The 21,307-nt window shown below is 33.5% G+C and overlaps 1 protein-coding gene across 21 annotated transcripts in view; it reads left to right on the forward strand.

Annotated features, from left to right (window-relative positions):
- LOC120533808 (protein-methionine sulfoxide oxidase mical3a-like) overlaps positions 1-21,307 on the forward strand; it is a 457,937-nt gene that overhangs the window by 433,587 nt on the left and 3,043 nt on the right. For 15 of the 21 annotated variants that reach the window (XM_039760797.1, XM_039760788.1, XM_039760784.1 and 12 more), the window contains 4 exons: positions 406-456; positions 12,454-12,519; positions 16,089-16,188; positions 16,367-16,440. In XM_039760797.1, the coding sequence (XP_039616731.1) occupies positions 406-456; positions 12,454-12,519; positions 16,089-16,188; positions 16,367-16,440 (291 nt within the window). The remainder of the gene's footprint in view (positions 1-405; positions 457-12,453; positions 12,520-16,088; positions 16,189-16,366; positions 16,441-21,307) is intronic. The other 6 variants (XM_039760791.1, XM_039760799.1, XM_039760789.1 and 3 more) reach the window with 3 other exon arrangements.

Below are 21,307 nucleotides of genomic sequence, written 5' to 3' on the forward strand. Positions count from 1 at the left end.
CAACACTCTAGCATATTTAGCACTGTAAAAGTGGTCTGTTATGTACTGGTAATGAGTGGTTTACACACCAGTATTGATGCTATCGATTCAGTTTTTTAGTTCTGTGGGTATAAATTAAAATGTTAGCAATTAAGTCTTAATTGACTTATTTGTCTAGTCATTTGGTTTATTCTTATTCTGTTCATATTCCTATATTCTTTACATTGGTTAGTATAGATTCATTTTAGATAAAGTTTATCTAAAACACTGTATATACTGTAGGAGTAAAAGAAATATTTACAAATGCATACAAATATTATGTGTGATTGTTGTGATGTGTGACTTTGTGTTCTTAGTTTCTCTTACAAATCATATTGCCCAGCGGTGCTGTGCGCATTAACTGTGTTTGGTATATCCTTATTGTAGACTATTGGGGAGAATCTAATTACAGTGAAATCATCGACTTGCACCTGGGTGGTATGTATTTTTGAAACTTTCACTCAGCACTAATAACTAACCTTTGTTTCCCTCTTAAAACCTTGCATTTTTGTTAATTTTCTCCCTTTTCTACTGCTTTTGCCCTATCCTTATAAATACAGTACTTACCCTTTCCAGTTCAAGTAAATATTGTGGGAACCGTAAACTACTGGGGTTTTTGTTACATCCAGTACAAAAAGTATTTTTCAAGTAAAATTATATTTTATATAAAAGAAAGTGAAAAGAATACCCATACATTTCAATTGTTATTAATTTATATAAAGGAAGTTTCACTTGCTAAATGATCTTTTATTTCATTGTATATTTAAAATAAAGGTAGGCTACCAATCACATTTCTACATATCTTTACTATAAGAGACAGTATTCAGAACTTTAGCAAGTGTTGCCTACAGATAAAGTCATTGCTCTCATGTGGTACAGAAAACATTGAATATGTAATGGGACTTATAACAAATCAAACTTTCTCCTAGTTTACTGCCTACATTTGGTACAGGTTCCCTGTTACTCTTACCAGGGTGATTGCTTTTATATGGCAAAAATAGTTTTCTTAAAGTTTTCTTGCCATATTTATTGAAAACTGGATACTCCTACTTTCAGATAATTCTAAATGTTTTGGTTCATGCAATTTTCAATAGATTGTGTGTGATGATGTATGTATGTGTGTGTGTGTGTGTATATATATATATATATATATATATATATATATATATATATATATATATATATATATATATATGTATATGTATGTATGTATGTGTGTGTATATATATATATGTGTGTATATATATATATGTGTGTATATATTATAATATAAAATAGCTCCTTATAGGCCGGGAGGGACTGGGAGCAGCTGAGAGTTCATATTCATATAGCAAGAAAAGCTGGTACATCTTTTGGCATCCTTGGAGAGGTTCAAAGAAAAGGGTGGAGACTTTCATAGGAAAGGAATAAATAGAAATCACTTGCAGGTATTTTTGCTTGTCTCAGTGATTCTAACAAGTATAATAGTGATTGCTGATAGTGATTCTGACAGAGTTCATGGTAAAACGACATGAGTCCAGCTGTGTCATGTTCCTAGTTTGCATTTGCCTTTTATTAGACATTCCCAGTAGTCCATAACAAAGAGACAATTAAAGCAAATATTCTCACTAGGCTGTTTGAGTACAGTGTTGCTGTTTATTTTTGATCAATAAACAAATCTTTTAATGGGTTGATCAGATATTTAGACGTGTGCATCAGCATATCAGTCTAAGTGCTTGCTATTTTATGCGCAAATATAAATTCAGAAAATGGTTATTGTTAGGGGTGTTTCTTTTTATTTTAGCCTGCTTTACCCTCGAATAGTGTGAATCTGCCTTCCGTGCTTGTAACTATCTAGAGCTACAGCGCATCTGTGTGGCAGGGTGGCACAGTAGCAAGCTGAACTCATGGTGAAATAATGATTTTAGCATTCCATTTACAGCATCTAAGTGTGCATGTTCCTTAAAAGTGTGTGTTCTGTATATTGCTGGCTTTTATTTAAAAATTACATATATGTGTGTGATGCAGTTTAACTGTTTTAAGATATGCATATCCTAACTGATAGCATTTTTCATAGTTAATTTATGATATATTCTAGTTTGTGTTCAGTCAACATGGGAGAACTAATGGTCCCCCCTGATTACCATGTAATTATTTACACACTGGTTCGAGGTGTTAATGTCCTGACAGCATCAAGTGTAAGGAAGGAATCAAACATGGGGAAAGGCACTAGCACACTGAAGGATCTGTGATTGCATACATTTATCAGTCAAGAATGACCTGTTTAGAACCCCAGCTAACCCAATTTCCATATCTTTGGTATGTTGCAGTAAAGCCAAAAAACATAGAGAAAAACATACATAAACAAGCTGAATATGAAAACTCCACATACATAATGACCAGGCACAGGATTTAAAACTAGTATTCTGGAATCGGGAAGCAATAGTGGTAATTGCTGCACAACCACTCTGAACTACACAACAGTAGCATTTCCTTAGAACAAAAGAACATACCCAAATACTCATAAGTCAACCTAAATAAAGACTATAATTTTATAGGGAATGATGCACACAAAAAGATTTAGATAAATGATTAACTTAATGAAGTGTTTTGGATGTGGTGAAAAAATAGGCATACCAAAAGATTTCCCACACAAGCTTAGGTAAAGAATGTATAACCCACAAACAAGATGCACGAGTCAAGATTTGAATCAATTTTTTTAATTTCTATGTCTACTTCTGTTTATTTTTATTTAACATTATGCATTTTATATTGTTAAGCAACATCTTATGTTGCTGAATTTATTGAGGTGAAAATATCACTAAATGGTTTTTCTTATCTATACCATTTTAATTTGTTATTAAATAGAGTGATTTAAAAATATTCTTTAAATAATTCTTTATTTAGTTAATTTTTCTTTCTGCGCTATTTTTAACACTTGTCCAGTTTGAAACTTGTAGATGTAAATAAAAGATTTCTTATAAATTACTATCTATTGTAGCTTATATATATAGATACAGTACACACATACATATACTGGCAGTTTAACATTAAAAATTATTTGAACTGGAAAGTGGTACTATTTACTCCTTTTTCTGTAAATATAGTGGACAAGTAGCTTTTATTTTTGTTTGCAAAAGTCTGTATTTCACTTTTTGCCTGTCTTAGCGTTAGTAGTATGCTTTCATTACTGAATTGTTTACTGCATTTGTTTCTGCTTATGTGCTTTTTAGTGTTGCATAAATGAGAACTTCTAGAATGAAAGCACGAATTTTCTTCAGGTGCTTACAGTTATATTTATTACTCATTGCAGTACACAGAACATTTATTTTATATAGTCTTTTGGCCAATCTATATGTTAGTTAATCTAATTGTACTCTGTTTGTGCGTATGTCTGTGTGTACAAAAATGTTTACATTAAAATGTGCATTGTGTTTAGCAGTATAAGAATTTTAGTAATACATCTTTTAAACCTGTATATGGTACTTGCTGCTTTTCTGCTTTAACTTTTAATATTTGAGAGATGGGTACTGAACTATATTTTTGTAGTATTTTATAAAATCAAGGTTTAAGTAATCTATTAAATATTATATTAGAATCCCCACTGTAGTTTTTGAATAATGTTTGTATTGTGTTGTGGGAATCTTTAATTGTGATGTTATGCAGCATCATAGTTACTGTATTCAGATAAGTTAACACTTGTGATTTTAATAGTTGAGTTAAAGTCTGCATTCATTTTAATTATTTTACAAGTGTAAAATGACTTAGTAACCCTCTAATATTCCATTACTTTATAATATAGACTGAAACTGCAGTCATTTGTAATATCCTGGTTCATTTAATAAAATTATTGTATACTTTTTTGCATTGTGAGATTCAGTTAGTGGAAGATTTGGATTGAACCTGAAACGTACACCTCTTAGCCTAGGAAACAGGACAGTTTGAATAGATCACAAAACTGCTAATATAAAAGGAACATTAACATCCTTATCACTCCCAGCTTTTCAAAAGATTAGAATTGTCACATTTACAGAGTACAGTGAAATTCTTGCCTGAATGTGTTAATCGACATGCAACACTTTATCACTCTTCTGTGCCTTGATTAATGATGTAAAACAAAACCCTTAAACCATAAGGAACAGTGCACTTGAAATCAGCAAAGCTTCTTGCAAAATGTGATGTTTCCATTTTGTGTGTATGGTTGTTACAAGAAAAAGAGGTTTAATTTTTTTTTTTTAGCACAATGTTTTCTTATGGAGGGATAGTTGTTCTTTTCTGACTTCACAGCAATTACCATGAGTGGAGAGTTCATGTGAACAAAAGTGCACGAGAGATATTTGGGAGCTAATGGAAAGTGCTCCATTGATTCTCTTTCAGAAATCCACATACTCTGAAGTTGAGCTTGTAAATTATTCATATTATATGTGCACAGAAAGCAATCATGTCAGGTGCAGGTTGAGTTTTTGAGGCAGTTTTTTTTAAGAAATTGCTTATTTTATGGTTTTAATTAATTTTGATACAAATAATTGCATTGCAATAAAGTTTTCTAAGCAGTTTCTTTAGGAGTTTGTTCCCCTTAATTGATACTTCTTTTTAATGGTTGTAAGAAATGTTTGTATTTAATTAACTGAATTAACACTCTCGTGATGTGTTACTCTTACAGAACGATGTGAGATATAAAGTTTTATAGATGTCTAAAAAAATGTACTATAAAAAGTAAATATTCATTTGATATAAAATATTTGTTTAAACTAGTGAAGTAAAAATGTTCTTAATGTTTCTTTAAATGAAGCAAGTAAAAGCTTACTTATTTTGTCTGAGATCCTAGATTATTAAATGCCGCAAGACACAGTAATTAAAATCTATGAATATGATTTTTTTTTTTATTCATGGCAGTATTTTAGTGTTTAATGTTTGAAATATACTGCTGCAGTGTGCTGGAAGTGAAATGTTTTACATCATATTCTTGTTAATATTTTGATATTGAAATAATGGTTTTACTTTATTAGAATACTTTGTTTTATCTGACTACATCAGTACATATATGAAAAGAAAAGTGTTTTCCTCATTATAAGCATTTTTGATCGACAAAAGTAATCATGTAAATTACAATTCCTGTACCTTTTTTGTCCACTTTTGCCTCGTAATACCCCTTGAAATGTAATTTAAAACATCAGCATTTTTTTCATTCTGCTCTAGCCTCTGTGATAGTTCCTTGACTGAATACATTTTTATTATTTTTGTCATGTTTAATGACCTTAAATGTGAAATAATATGTATATGTCCTATTTGATTTTGGAAATATTTTTGTATAGTTCCATTTTCTGTTTTATTTGCAATGAATAATACCAGTGTTTGAAGTAAAGTATGGTGCTATAGGATTTTATTCATTTCATTCTGGCTTTTTTTTCCATTTTCAAATATTTTGGTCTATTTAGTTGCCTTTTGAAATAATTCTATGGTCCATTTCTTTTAGGTTTTCATTCATTATTCCTTTTTTATTGAAAGCATTGCTAGTGGACACAACCCACAATATATAATATTGTTCATTTTACAGGTTGCAATTAAAAGCAGTCTGTTTTTGTGAAGTACGGTTTATTTAGTTAAAATGAATTGACTGTTACGGGGAAAGGTCATTAATGAGGTCTAGCATTTATCTTGTTTCCAATGCCAGTCCAAGATGGCCACATATTGTTTGTGCTGTATTTTTCATTTTGCTTAGACTTAGGTCCAAAATTTTAATTTGCTCTCTTGAACTCTAGATGTACTGTAAACTGGAGAAAACCAACCAAAAAAGTGATATTTTTAAAAGAAGAATAAAAACAGCAGATTCAGTTATTGCTGCCAACGAAAGTCCAGTGTTTTCTGTATTTTTTTGCAAGTCCAATTAATCTGTCTCTTTATTTTACAAAATGCATAAATAGAGATCACCCACAAAACATTTTAGGATTACATAGTATGTTATTATCAAATCGATTTAAAACATAATCAGATTATAAATGTGTTAGTCCTCATGACTGCATTTGGCCTCTACCCTTCATTCTATGGTCAAGAGCCCTATCTTCAATTTTAAAAATCCACTGCTAATCCCAGAAGTAATTATTTAACAGTATTTTAGGAAAAAAAATAATGCATTTTGCACATTTTGAGTGTTTGACTGGATAACTGACATGGATCATGCAACATGAGTAAAGTGAGATTTTTTTTTTTCTTTGGAACTTTTTCACATCATTTGCATTTGTACAGTATTGTACTCTATTGTCTTCTATTATGTCATAATCTTCTTTCTCTCCATTGTGCATGAAAAACATGCAATTAAAAAGTATGGGTAAGGAATATATAAAAAACATTTTTTGGGTGCAATATTTCTTAATATGGTTATAGGTTAAAATGTAGGTCCTTCAAAAGGTTTAATGAGAGAAAGTGTTAAAAAAAAGGCAGAACAGTGCACTACTGTATGAAATATAGTAGACTAAAGTATAATTTCATGCATAGTGATGTTAATAAACCCAGAAATTGAGAACAGATGTCAAGCACATGGTACAATATGAATTAACAAAAGAAGCACATGATTCATTTAATATTTATCTTTCCATTTGTTAACATGTTTAATCAATTAGAGAAATCCGGAATGCACCGGACACTCTGTACAAATTCAGCTGTGAGAACATCTTTGCGCATGCTTGAGTAGAGAGTTTCTTTGTTCTAATTTGATGCCCCTCATTCATTGTTTTTATTCACTTCAGCATGTTGGATGTGTAGTCTCACTAAAGTCATATTCTCAATTTCATGTTTCCCTTTCAGTGCTAAAGCTTTATAGACAAAACATTTGTTGATATCACAGTGGTGATGTGAAATTTGAAAACTGCTAAACATATATGGATTCTTCTTTTTAGAAACCATTGTGGTACAGTACCTAATATTACTAGCTTAAGGATCAAATGTATAGTACCCAGTCACTATATGTATTAAATTTCAACGTTCTCCCTTGTTATGGGATGGATTTTTTTCTGAGTAGTCCAGTTCTCCTGCCACAACCAAAAAATGTGTGAACTAGTCTAATGACCATTTCTATAGATTGGCCTACATAGCTCTGTGTGTGAGTGTACTTCCTGACTTACGCCCCGTTTAGGGTTATTTCCTGTCTTATATACAGTAATGCCAGAATAGATTGTGGCTGCCCACAATCCTGATAGGGATTACAAAGGTTTTTGAATGTTATGCTGTGAACGTTTTTGATATTTGGATATTGAATCCATATAGTATAAATTCTTAGCAACAATATACAGTACTTCTTTGAATTCATATTACAAATATCAGATTTTTTGGTATACAGTACATTTAAACTGTATACAATTATACAGTGAATATGAATTAGCAAAATGCATATAAGGTAAGGTCAACTTCAGTTGTGATGTTACAGTTTAATTGAAAATTGAAAAGCCATCTTTATCTTTTAAATTAGAAGTAATTTTTGTGCTTTTTAATACAGCACTCGTATGCTGACATAATAAAGTCAACACATAGGGATATACAACACATATCATTAGTGCAGATTTCCAATTTTAGAATAGACTTTAAGAATTTCATTTTTCAGAATAAATTAGAAATCGTTAAAACACACAGTGCTACATCTTATTCATATTTGGTACCCTTTCTCCTACCTATATAGTAAGCAGAGAAATAAAAATCTAATATGAATTAAAAACAATTTAATATGAAGTATTTAATCGGTGAAAATGATGTGTCAGTCGTTAACAATACTTTATCATGCTGAGTTAATTCAGGACGACATTAGTTAGTTAGGGCTAGATTATACTGAACATTTGAAATTTTTTTTGTAAAGCAATGGCATTTAGGTGTAAAAGACAGTACAGTACTCTGCTAAAAAAAAATTCTTCTTAAACTGTTTTCCCCATCCATGATTGACCCTGTAAAGTATTATCTATAATGTCATATGAAATGACATTAAGTTTGGAAAAGGTTCTGTATAAATTAGACAATAATTCTGAAACACTTCAAAAAGCTGGGCAACACGGTAGCGCAGTGGTAGCGCTGCTGCCTCGCAGTTAGGAGATCTGGGTTCGCTTCCTGGGTCCTCCCAGCGTGGAGTTTGCATGTTCTCCCCATGCCCGCGTGGGTTTCCTCCAGGTTCCCCGGTTTCATCCCACAGTCCAAAGACATGCAGGTTAGGTGCATTGGCAATCCTAAATTATCCCTAGTGTGTGCTTGGTGTGTGGGTGCCTGGGGTTTGTTTCCTGCCTTGCGCCCTGTGTTGGCTGGGATTTGGCTGCAGTAGACCCCCGTGACCCTGTATTTAGTATATAGCGGGTTGGATGATGGATGGATGGACTTCAAAAAGCTAAAAACAAACAAAATGGAATGAACTTTTTGTTGGTTACTGATATAACCATTGCTGAAAACAAACTCAAGTAGTTAATTGATCTTTATTCATCTTCAGCAGAACCTGGAATTTCATTTCTTAATTTTTGTCCAGCTTGGACACGATCTTGCATCAGTTGAAAAGGATGAGCAACAGACTGACACTGTCTTATTAAAAAAGAACCCTGACCAGTTGTTAACCTTGATAATGCCACTCATCCTGTGTATCGTCAAGGGGGATCAATGTTGTCATAAGTCTTCATGCTGCTTTTGTTCCTTTGCCGACCAGCTGTGCTGTTCATTGCACCTCTACAGCTAGCAGCACAATCAGTTTTGTTTGGAGTACAAGTGGGGCATTAAGGCAGAAATAAAATAAGACAACATAAATTGTCACCAACATAAATATGATCGGATGTTATTTGTTAAGATGTATGTCAATGAATACCTGTACTGCCATGGGATATGTAATATGAATTTCTGTGCATGGTTAGCCCAACTCCACATGGCTAATTTTCATACAAAATTAGCCATGTGCTGAAGCCACAACACAAAACATTTCTTGAATGAGCCCTCCCATTCCCCCTCCACTCATCAGAAAACACAGGGCATGCTATCAAATAATAAAAACTAAAGAATTATTACTTTTTACAAGGAGTTTCTTCTCGATGGAAGAAGAAATTGCAAAGCACCTGCATAGATACATATGAATGAAAAACGACATGCCCACTGTGACTTCAAACAATTGAATTAGCCAGTTCAACGCCACTGCTTCGTGGCATGACAAGTATGTACACCAAGAGTGGAACTCTGTGAGTGCAATGATCTACAGTGAATTTTATTTACTTATTGCTAGCTTATGGTAGTTTGTTGTTATTTGAGGCACAATAGCACGGTGGTTAGCACTGCACCTCACAGCTCAAATCACATATTTGGCCACAGTAATCAGTCCAGCTCAGTTGGCACAGTTAGCCTCCAGGGACACTTCAAAGACCATTAAACCTACAGTATATAATTCACTCAAAACTAGTTCAGTTCCTCCTCCCACTTTGACTTTACTGCATTTCACTAAGTTTGGCTAATATCACGAAAATTTCCGTGATTTTCCCAAACATACAGCGAAGCAGGGCTGGGCAGTATGGACAAAAAAAATCATATCTCAATATATTTTTTGCTGAATGGCTATATACTATATATCTACATATTTTTATGAAGTGAGTAAAATTTTAAGTTGTTAACCAAAGCCATACAAGATATCACAAGAATTTATTTATCAAAATAAACGTTGAAATACATAAATTAATATTTATTTTAACTTCAGGGCCCACAGTACCTAAAAGAACTACTGTATCTGCTTTCTGGTTAAGCACCTAGTGTAAATGCAAATAAAATGCTTAAATGTAAGCAAAAATGGCAAGCCTAAGGGTTCTGAAAATGAATTTCAAATTCTATGAAAATTCAGCTTGTATTACAGTTAAAATAATAAGTATAAAATAATATAAATACTGTACATAAACTGTCTCTTACTTGCTCTTTAATGTTTTAACAAACAAGTTAACAAACTGTACTGTAAATTATCCATGCATTTAAATTTGTTACAGTTTCAAATTGGATTTTTTTTTTTTATTAATAAATCTGTAAAACAAATTTCATTTTTGTAAAAAAAAAAGTCTAGAATAAGGGCATTATTATACATTTTATACTGTAGCTAATTTAAACTTCACTCAGTGAAATAATGTGTTTAACTGTTTAAAACTCAATTTTACTGTGTAATTCTGGCTTTGATAAATATAACACTTAAGGAGTTAATGTTTTTGAAGCTTGCACTCAATTACCAGATGAAGTCGATGCATAAAGTAACACACACTTTTAATCTCCCATTCTTCAATGAAATGAATAGTCACACTTAAATATGGTTTGCAGATGTGGATTGACCACATATTGGTTGACAAAGTGAAATGTTTTAATTTAGTGATCAGATCGGTAAGTGTACATCTGACTTGAATGTACATGTTAGGCAGCACATCTCCTGCAAAGTAATTACAACTTGGCTATTCACTTCGCGGGTCAAGAATTTTGGTCAGTCTTGTAAAACCATCCTTTTCCACTGTTGAGATGGGAAGCATATCTTTTGCTATACAGTAAGCAACTGCCTCAGTGACACGCACCACTTTGCAATTTTTTCATTAGGTGAGGCGTGGGTAAATGAAGCTTGAAATGTAATCTGCATTGGTTTAGCTGTTTCTGGTGGCGAATGCTATGTAACTGCAGTAACAGAACTGAGTTTAACAGCCTATTCATACTGAATTTTGTGCCGCTGTTTTAAGTGATTAAAAAGATTGGTAGTGCTCCCACTTTTTGACACTACCTCCTTTCGGCATTTCCTACATATTACACAATTCTGCTGCTCATCTGACCTGTGAAATCCAACCAAACTCCCAAATAATTGATCCATTGTTCCTCTTTTTACATACTAAGTCATCTTCAGTTATAACTTGTGTGTCATGCCCCCCTCCATGTTGCGAGACAGTTGTTTGCATGAATGTCAGCATGAGTGGGGGCAAAGCTACTAGCAGAGCACAGCAGTGAAGTATGGAGCAGGCAGTGAGGGATAAGAAAAAAGGCTTTCTGCAAGATTACACCAAAACTTTATTTAAACTCGATATAAACGATACTGCCTCAATCCATATCCTACTCTATTTATATCCTGGTATATTTAAAAATCTCGATATATTGCCCAGCCATACAGTAAAGCAAACTCAACAATGTTCACTCCTTACTATGATAAAATTTTAATTCCAACTGTTTATAAAAGTTACATTTTTCAGATTTCCAATTACGCACAATATCGTATATTGAATTTTATGATTTTAGTATAATCTTACCCACAGTGCTGTGTCACTCTGAAGCACCAATTGAAAGAAGATCTGAGAGTAAGTACAGTCGATGAACTAATGTTAAGTCCATGATAATAATGTATATTACAGTAGGGCAGATAAATTCAAAAACAGGTATATTCCCTTACACTTGCAAACACTGCCCATTTTTTAAACATAATCTTAAAACATATCTGTTTAGTCTTGTTTTCTCTTTCATTGGTGTTTGCTGTTTTGGTGATTATGTTCTTTTATTGCATGTTTTATTGTTTATACCATTGCTTGTTTTACTGCTTTATTGTTCCTTTTAGATTTCTTTAACTCTTTTGTAAAATACCTGAAATTGCAATTGCTGTACTAAGGGTACTATATAAATATAATTAGATTTGACTAATTCAAAGGGAGACAGAGGGAGGACTATGCTTCCTGTTTTTCGTGCAAGATTGAAACTGCAGAAGCAGCTATAACTGGTATTTTAGAGACTAATTATCATTTGTATGGAACATTCTTGTTATTAAAAATAGACTGAGGTGTATGATTAGGTAAATGCAACTCCAAATCAGACTGTTAAAACTGATTAGCAGAAAGCAGAGCAGACGAACAAACTGCCTATCGGGTGGCTATGTTGTGGCCAGGATTGCAGATAATTTGTGGCCTTATAATGCTGGCAGTGGAAACAAGGTGTTCTTTTTATGGTTCTTGAGGATATTATGCGGCATTGATACAGAATAGGTTTTGTTAATAATGGGACAGTACTTTTAAGCATTTATATTAAATTGTGAATAGAAAGAGAAATTGTGCATTTTAGTGCATTTTTCTACAGTCAATTACTATGAATACATTGTACATACTAAATGAATGAATTATTTTCTGAAATTGACTTATTTTCCAGAATAAAACCAGAAGTTATAAAAATGTGCTATTTGCACAGTATTTTTTTTTTCTATTTTTTAGCTTGTTCTGTAATAGTACTCAACCTTGTCAGTTTTCTTTCCAAGTGTTTTTTTCCTTATTCTAGCTGCTATTTTTGATTTTGTTTTCCTTTTCCCTGTTCTTTGGTCTTTCCCTACCCCTTTTCTATGTTTTCCTATTCTCTCCTTTGCTGTGAGCTCTTACTCTGTCGCACTGTCACCCTTCCACTTTTCTCTCTCCTTCTTTATCACTCCTTTCCTTCCCTGCATTCCTCTCCCCCTTGTTGTAGTTGAACTTAATGTTGGGACTCCTCGCCGAAGACCTATCTCCTTCTGCCCTTGCTGCACCCATGAAGGTAAAGTAAAAACATTTCAATTGCCATTCGCTGCAGCTGGGTTGCCATTTCAACAGTTGGATCAGCTGAATATCCCTGGAGCTCCACTTCCTGTTTTTGGCGAGGCCTGGCAGACTTACTTAGCTTGGACTTCAGCAATTTAAAACACAAAACCATAAAAGTCCTCCCATCTAAGATATAAGTTGGTCTTTAAAACAACTGATATTTGTTCCCTTTTCTCTGCTGGTGGAAGTGAAATTTCAAAGGGCCACATAACAAAAAAATGCTCCGTATTATGCAAAAGAGTTGCACACATTTTTATTATATCTCTGCAAATATTTTGACCATGATGGATAAACAAATACTTTTTCTTCACCTTTCTTGGTTAAAAAATCTGTATCTGTCTTGCAGAAATATACATTCTCTCTTTAATTCCACCTTCACTCTGTTTTTTTTAACATGAGGATGGCACAATCTGTGATAGATTAGTGAGATACTTCACTTCTTGTCCAGTTTTGGTAATAATAATCATGAGATGCAGAGTAGTAAGAACCCTGTAAAGAGTTGCTTAGATTTAAAATATATGTACCCAGAAAACTTTGGAAACAATATAGATTTGCTCCATTCCACTCTTTGTCTGCTACTCAGCTAATAGACAAAAAGGGGGTAAATTGCACTTCTGAAGTACAAATCAGGGTTATCAGACTCCTTTCTCCTATGTGATTTAAAGGTAGCTTATATAATAGATACTGTATATAGAATGTTGTTTGGAGGTGGTACTTTTATGTAGGCTGTGAATAGGAATTAGCAATGTTTGGACACTAAAGCATTTGTACCCACTGGCTCATTAGATTTAACTCAAGTACCTGCTGAGCATGATTATATATTCTTTTGATGAAGTGAATACAACTAGCATTATTTTTAATGTGCTTAGTATCTTTAGACAGCTATCTTACTCCATTAGTTAAATAAATACATTTTGTAATATGTATCAATATGCAGCAATGTAGCAATAATCAAAATAGTTTTAATAAAAGGTGTTTTGTATTTTATCAGTACAGTGCCATCTCTGAACTTTCCATTTCCTTTGTGAATGAAGAAAATGATTTAGCTTAATGTCAGAGTATGACGATCAATACATTTGAACATTCAGACAATGATGAAGTAGTTTAAAACAAAAGATAAAATTACCAGGCTCTTACCCAGAATGCTGATTTTATTCAATTTAGGATGTATAAGAGTATTTAAAAAATATGAATGTTTCAGTTCTGAAGTGATTTTATATTTTACATTTAAATAACTGCAATATTATTATATTATGTGACCGTAGTTGAACCAGAATTTATTTTAACCATCATGCCATGTATACTGTCAGATTTCTGTACACATTCACTTGCATGAATACAGCATTTATTAAAAACATTTGAACAAAAAGTTTTACAGTATTATTTATTTCTGGACTTTTGCTAACATTGAGAGGTTGATTTGGTTTCATAATTTGAATTTCCCTTTTGAATTGGAAAAAAATATAGCAAGTTAATTTAATTAGCAGCACTAGCCTTTTTTCCTTTTCCTGGAAAAGTTATATTAAGCCTTGATTCTTAACAGACACTTTTCAAAAATGTTTAATGTTTAGGACCTTCTTGTTATCAATTTTTCTTTATTCAAACATCCAAATTGCATAATTTGCATCATTGCAAATAATATGACTATTAAAGGACTCCATTTCTAGTAAGTTGCACTAGAAATCATGCTTTAAATAACTAGAATTGAAATACTTTAATATACTACTTTCATGATCCTTTAACATTTTGTTAAAAAAACTGCTGTGGATATGTTTTTGCTTTCAGAAATCATGCTAGAGTAATGAGTCAAATGACTGCTTCAGCACTGTTTTCAGCAACAGTTAAAAATTTACAAAGCTAGTTTCATTCAGATTTTGCAAACTCGTTTAATTTTGACAGCCATTTAACCTGGTATCTGACAGCACTGATGGTGCCTAAATGTTTTAAACATTTGCTGAGTTCAGCTCCAGTCTCAGCCCCTCTCTTCCCATTCTGTCACACATAAGACATCGGACACTAAACCTGTCTTCCGTTTGCATCATCCAAAACAACCATATTTCTTCTTACTTTGAAGCCCTATTGAATCCATAATAATTCCGGGTGAGTGCTCACGGGTTGTCAGCTGCCTTACATAGTAGAGCCCACACTTATGGCTTAACACAAAATCAAACCTGATTCGTTTCATTGTGGCAAGTTACAGACAGTTATGACTGTGTCACTGTGGATATCACAGTACACAAATGGCATTCACAGATATGCATAGTAACTCACCATGACTCAGTAAGAGTATGTACAGTAAGTAAAGGCTACAACTGAAAATCACTGGAAAACTTGGTCAGTGTGATACTGACTTAATATGTAACCTGCAAGGCTGTTAATTGTGGCTTAGGACCTGGTCTTGAAATTAATTTAAAGTAGTTTTCGGTTCATGAGGACTCATCTACTTTACCAAAGAGTAAATAAATTGCTGTTGTTTATTAATTCGCTTTTCATTTTGCACTGCTTTTTTGTGTATGTGTATACATTATTTTTCGGCCTCTCGTCTTTTGTTGCAAGGGTCAATATTTAATTGTGCTTCTTCCAGATTTCCATAGACTGTATTACCATCAAACCTGATGGACTGAACGGTCTCCTCTTGCTTGCTAAATTCTCACACTCTTCTTGTTTTTACAAATGTACAAATGACCTTGTCTTGCATAACTGCATCACTTTATGCATGCTATGTGAATATATTCTCTCAGATGCTTCTAAAATATATTTAGTTAGTGCTTTCTGATATACTGTGCTGTTTGCCCAAAGATACCATAACAGTTCTTCATAAGTGCTTTAACCTATACAATTATCAAAGGATGCAAACTGTCATGATTAGTAAAATAATACATCTTTTTGAATGAACAGATGCCTGGAATAGTACTGGAGAGTTTTTACATTGTGCTACTAGTACTTTAGCTTATTAATGAGTGATTATTATAGGTTCTGGTGTATCAGGGAAAAGCATTTTAGTTTACACCCATGTTTATAATAAATTAATAACTAAGTTCAAAGTGTGCATTTTTACATGTACAAGATAAAAGTTTTCATATTTTCCCAAGCTAGACCCCTAATAACAGAGCTTCATATATAATGATTAACTCTACCTTAATTTAATAAGTAGCTGAACATTTTAACATCATTTGAATACTTTATTATCTGCAGTATAAGAAATAGGTGACCAGTGCTTAGTTTGTGCTTTTTAATTACATAATATATTTCAAGAGAAATCTTTGGGTTACAATTACTGCACCTGTTTATAAAATTTAAAATGTATTTTTTTATCTATATTATATTATCAGTTTATTTATGCTACAATAACTTGAACAGTTTAACCATTTTTAAGAATAATTGTAGCCGTGTTTTCTTCATTTACTCTTTCATTGTTCGGCTTGGCTTTGGCTGCACTGCCTGAATTGCCATCCACTTTGTTTGTCTGCATTATAATATTTTGAATTTGCTTTCCTTATATTAGTAAATTTTTTTCTTTCTCAGGAATGGGCAAGAAAGACGATCCCAAGCTTATGCAAGAGTGGTTTAAGCTGGTCCAAGAGAAAAATGCCTTAGTCCGATATGAATCTGAGCTGATGATATTGTAAGTCCAAAGAACTAAAAAGTATGCTAGGTTGCCTTATTTTTTGTTAAATGTCAGTAGTATTTTACTGTGTGGTCCACTGCATTAAAGGTCATGTGTCTGCTTACCCTCTCAAGCTTGCTTTTATGATGATGTCCATTTTTATTTTTATCTTCTGTTTTCCAATGATTTAACACAGTGCTCGAGAGCTGGAGCTGGAAGATCGACAAAGCAGACTACAACAGGAGTTACGAGAACGTATGGCCATTGAAGGTATTGCAAGTTTCCAGATCCTTATTCTGAAAATTTTGTTAGTTTAAGAGAAAAAAAATCTTTTATATTGACTATGTTCATCAGATTGTTGCTATATCTTAAAGAGATGAACTTATTGGAAATGGTGATATACTGTATCATATAAGTAAACATTGAACTTAATATAACAGCATAGTAAGAGATGTTTTGATCTTTTAACAGAAATGTATTTTTATATTCACTTCTCAAGGGTTGTTGTAAGTTATAGTTATTTTTTTTCTCATTGTTAACTTAGTATCTGCTTATTATGAAAAGGTAAAGTTGTGCAAATTAGATACAATGGAGTGTGTGAATTGCCCCTTGGAATTAATAAAGTATCTATCTATCTACAAGTTCATTAATCTACTGATATGTTAGTAATAAATAATTTAAATTTAATTAAACTTTAGGTCTTTGTTTTATTTAACTTTTTTGTGTGTATCACTAAAATCATAACACTCTGGAATAAGTATGCCGTCTATAAATAAATAAATAAATTGACACAAAGGAGTAGATGTAGTTGTAGCATAAAAAGCAATACATGTTAAATCAGACAACAAAAATGGTTAGTTCACAAAATATCACAAATCACCACATCATCTTTTTGCTTAGCCACTGCAATACTGTCTGATAAAAAAGTAGCATTGCATCCTTCTTATACTAGTCTGGTTTTCAGGTAGGTGGATTCCATACTAGGTGCACTATGCATGAGCCATAAACCAACTGAAAAGTGAGTGAACACACACGCTAGTTAGTGCTGCTAATATTGCTAATTAAACGAGCTCATGTGTGTTTAGGGTATGGGATGAAATCGATGCAGGGTAAGCAAAGAAAACTCCACATGGAAAAAGTGAATACAGACCACTCTTTTGCATTCTTATCCAGGTAAGGTCCTTGCTAGGGTCATCCTCAATAGGATCCGTGATTGCTTGCTTACCTACCAACAACTGCAGCAGTCTGATTTTACACCAAAGAAGCTTACCATCGACCACATCCTAGCACTGAGGGCTCTAATGAAGCACAAATGCGAATATCGGCATTGTTTCTTTGTAGCGTTTGTCGATTTTCATAGAGCTTTCAACTCAGTTATTCAAGCTGCCTTGTGGGACATCCCGAGACTTCATGGGATCCCCTTTAGTTGCTGGATATCATGGCTGGCCTGTACATTGGTACTGTGAGTGCTGTGCAGAGTGGAGGCAGAACCTCTGTGTTTTTTCCAGTTGACTCTGGGGTTTCGTCAGAGGTATGTTCTTGCTGCTTACTCTATGCAGTGCTTGCCTGAACATGGTGTTGGGCAGGGTCATGGGTTCCAGTGGCCGTGGGGCATCTGTTTGTAAAGAGAGATACACTGATCTTGACTTTGCCGACAATGCTATGATGTTTGCAGAGTCAATGGAGGCTTTGATTGGGGCTCTCAAAAGACTGAGCGAGGAGTCTGAGTTTCTGGGCTTGCGAGTGTCCTGGATAAAAACCAAGATCCAGGCCTTTAATGACCTCTTGGGCACAGCCATCAGCAGTGTGTCTGTCTACAGAGAGATTGACAGTAGTGAGTCTTCAGCAGGGATTTAAAAGCTAATACCAAAGGGGCATCTCTTATAGTAGCAGGCAGACCATTCCACAGTTTAGGGGCCCTGTAACTAAAAGCTCGACCTCCCACTGTTATTTAATTAACTCTTGGAATCATAAGCAGACCGGTACCTTGAGATCTTAATGTGCACTCTGGTTTGTAAGTCATGATAAGTTCAGACAAGTAAGACAGACCTTGGCCATTTAATACTTTATATTTTAAAAGGAGGATTTTGAAATCTGCCCTAAGCTTAACCCGGAGCCAGTGTAAGGATTTAAGAATTGATATTATATGTTCATACTTTTTTGTTCTTGTAATAATTCTTGCAGCAGCATTTTGGATTAACCGGAGGCTGTATAAGGAACAGTTTGAACATCCAGTGAACACCGCATTGCAGTAGTCAATCCTACTAGAAATAAATGCATGAATTAATTTCTCAGAATCCTGTTTATTTAGAAAGCGTCAATATGCACTTTAAATGACATGCTACAGTCAAAGATAACTCCTAGATTGCGGGCTGATTCAGTAAAATTAATGGTGATTCCAACTGAGTTAAATAATGACAAAATATTGTGATCAGCGTCATTCCCTCCAACAATTAACATCTCTGTTTTATCGGTGTTTAAAGATAGGTAGTTCTCATCCATCCACTCCTTTAATTCACTAACACAACTAATTAAAGACAACATTGGAGAACTTTCATATGATATAAATGAAAGGTATAACTGGGTGTCATCTGCATACGAGTGAAAATTAACATTATGTTTCCTAATGATAGATCCAAGTGGAAGCATGTAAAGTGAAAAAAGTAAAGGTCCCAGTATTGAGCCCTGCGGGACATCATATCTGACTTCTGTGTATTATGATGGAGTACTGTCAGCACATTTCTATACATACTGGAATCGATTTGATAAATAAGAACTGAACCAAGCGAGCACGGGGCCTGTAAGCCCAACATCATTTTCTAGCCTATGCAGTAAAATAGAATGGTCAGTGGTGTCAAATGCTGCACTTAAGTCTAACAACATAATTACAGTGGAGTTTCCTTCATCAGAGGATATCAGAATGTCGTTTACAACCCGCGTTAGTGCCGTTTCTGTACTATGACCAGTGTGAAAACCAGACTGGAATTTCTCAAATAAATTGTAATGTGTAAGTTGTGACTGAAGCTGACTGGTGACTACTTTTTCTAGTACTTTAAAGAGAGAGGGTAAATTTGAAATAGGTCTATAAGTATTAAGTATGTGTGGGTCTAGGTCTGACTTTTTAAGTAAGGGTTTAATGACTGACACTTTTAGTGCATCAGGTACTGTGCCATGCAATAATGAACTATTGATAATGTTTAGAATAAGCGTTGCAAGAACATCCATTGCACTTTTTACTAGTTTTGTTGGCACTGGATCTAGGGAACAAGTAGTGGGTTTCATTTTAGAAATTAAAGTTAAGACTTCCTGCTCAGTTACAGGATTAAAATTGGTAAAGTGCTGAATCCAATGTGAGACAGGGTCTGCTAAGCTAGTATGCATTTTGTACTGTGATGCTGAGATTTGGGATCTTATATTTTTAATTTTCTCATTGAAGAAGTTCATAAAGTCTGTACTGCTAATATCTGTTGGTATCTTGCACTGTAGATCTGAATTCTCATTTGTTAATTTAGCCACTGTTCTAAACAGTACCCAAGGATTTTTATTATTGCTATCTATCATTGTACAATAATATTCTGACCGAGCTTTAAAGAGAGCTTTTTATATTTTTAACACTCTGTCCATGCAGTTTAAAAGACATTGTTGTTCTCCATCTGTGCTCCAGTTTTTGACAATCTAATTTAATAGCTTGTGTTTTCATTAAACCAGGGAGAGTTTCTATGTGCTTTTATCACTTTTGCTTTAAGGAGAGCCACTGCGTCCAGAGCATCTCTCAAGGTCACATTATAATGTGATGTTAGCTGATCTAAATTGCTTTCCAATTTTACATTTGATGTTAACTGATCTAAATGGTTTCCACAATTAGCCTCGACTTGCTTCAAAGTATCTATAAAATTTGAAGCAGAATTACAATCTAGATGTCACACTGTCTTTGTTTTAATCTGTTGCGTTGACAAGGGCAGGATTAAATCAAATGTAATTAAGTAGTGATCAAAAATAACTTCATGTAATGGAGTAATATTTAAATTTTGAATTTCAACTTTGTAAGTTTTAATCAAATCTAATGTGTGATTATGATTGAGTTGGATCTTTGACAATCTGACAAAATCCTGCTGCATTTAACAAATAAGTAAAACATTTGCTAAAAGTGTCAGTAAGATGGTCATTTTCGGAGGATGGGACTGGACCGTGTGTCTGCCTCTGGGTTGCCATCCAGAATCCCCAGCTGTTTCATCGTGTGGTGTGTACGTCAACGCTCTGTACCAGTGCATTCTTCCCATCCTGATCTGACAGTTACATAGATCATATACAGTAACTTACCTGATGCAATTTCAAGTAGCAGATAATTGAGATGACTTGACAGAGATTAACACAAACAAATGCTCCTTGCCACACATGCAGTTCTGATGGTGTTTCACAAGAGGAAAAGAAGAAAATAAATTTGTAATAACCTCTCTGAAAATAATTTTAAATAAGTAATTTTTTTCTGTTATAAGAAAGATGATTTTGTAAATTCGCTAATGCTTTTAAATGAGAGTTTTTCAAAATTAAAAAATTTGTACTGTGCACTTTATTCTAGTTATCTCAATGAAATCATGACGACCAAGTTGCTTTACATTCTTTTTTACCAGTGCACCTAAAAACCATCTGTAATTTTTTTTTCTTTTTTGGTCATTGATATGTTACTATTAGTTTTAAATTGACCAACAACTGGAATAGTCTGAGTTGAGAGGTAGAAAATTATTTAGGTATTTTGAAAAATAAAATAAATTTGTTGTTGTTTATTGCAAACATTATTTATCATAGGCTACCTTATTACCAAACCTTAAGATTTTAAGTATGCAATGTTGTACCTTTTTTCATTGGTCTTTTCAAGATATCTGCCTGGGTGGTAGCTTTTTTTTTTGGTGAGAACTTCATTTTTTCCCACTCACATCCAAAAGCCATCAAACCGTGTGCATATTTGTGTTTTGCATTGGTAATATGTCTCATCTGGGCTCGTTTCTGCATTGAATAATGTTGCTAGAAATGCCCCTTTTTTTGAGAAATTAATGATTTTTTGTTTAATGTAAGAAAGATCTATCCCCTCATCCTGTCTTTTTAGTGCATTTTGTGTGTTTAATGACTTAAGTACCTA

This window comes from Polypterus senegalus, chromosome 8, assembly GCF_016835505.1.
Source record: "Polypterus senegalus isolate Bchr_013 chromosome 8, ASM1683550v1, whole genome shotgun sequence".
Lineage (NCBI taxonomy): Eukaryota > Metazoa > Chordata > Cladistia > Polypteriformes > Polypteridae > Polypterus > Polypterus senegalus.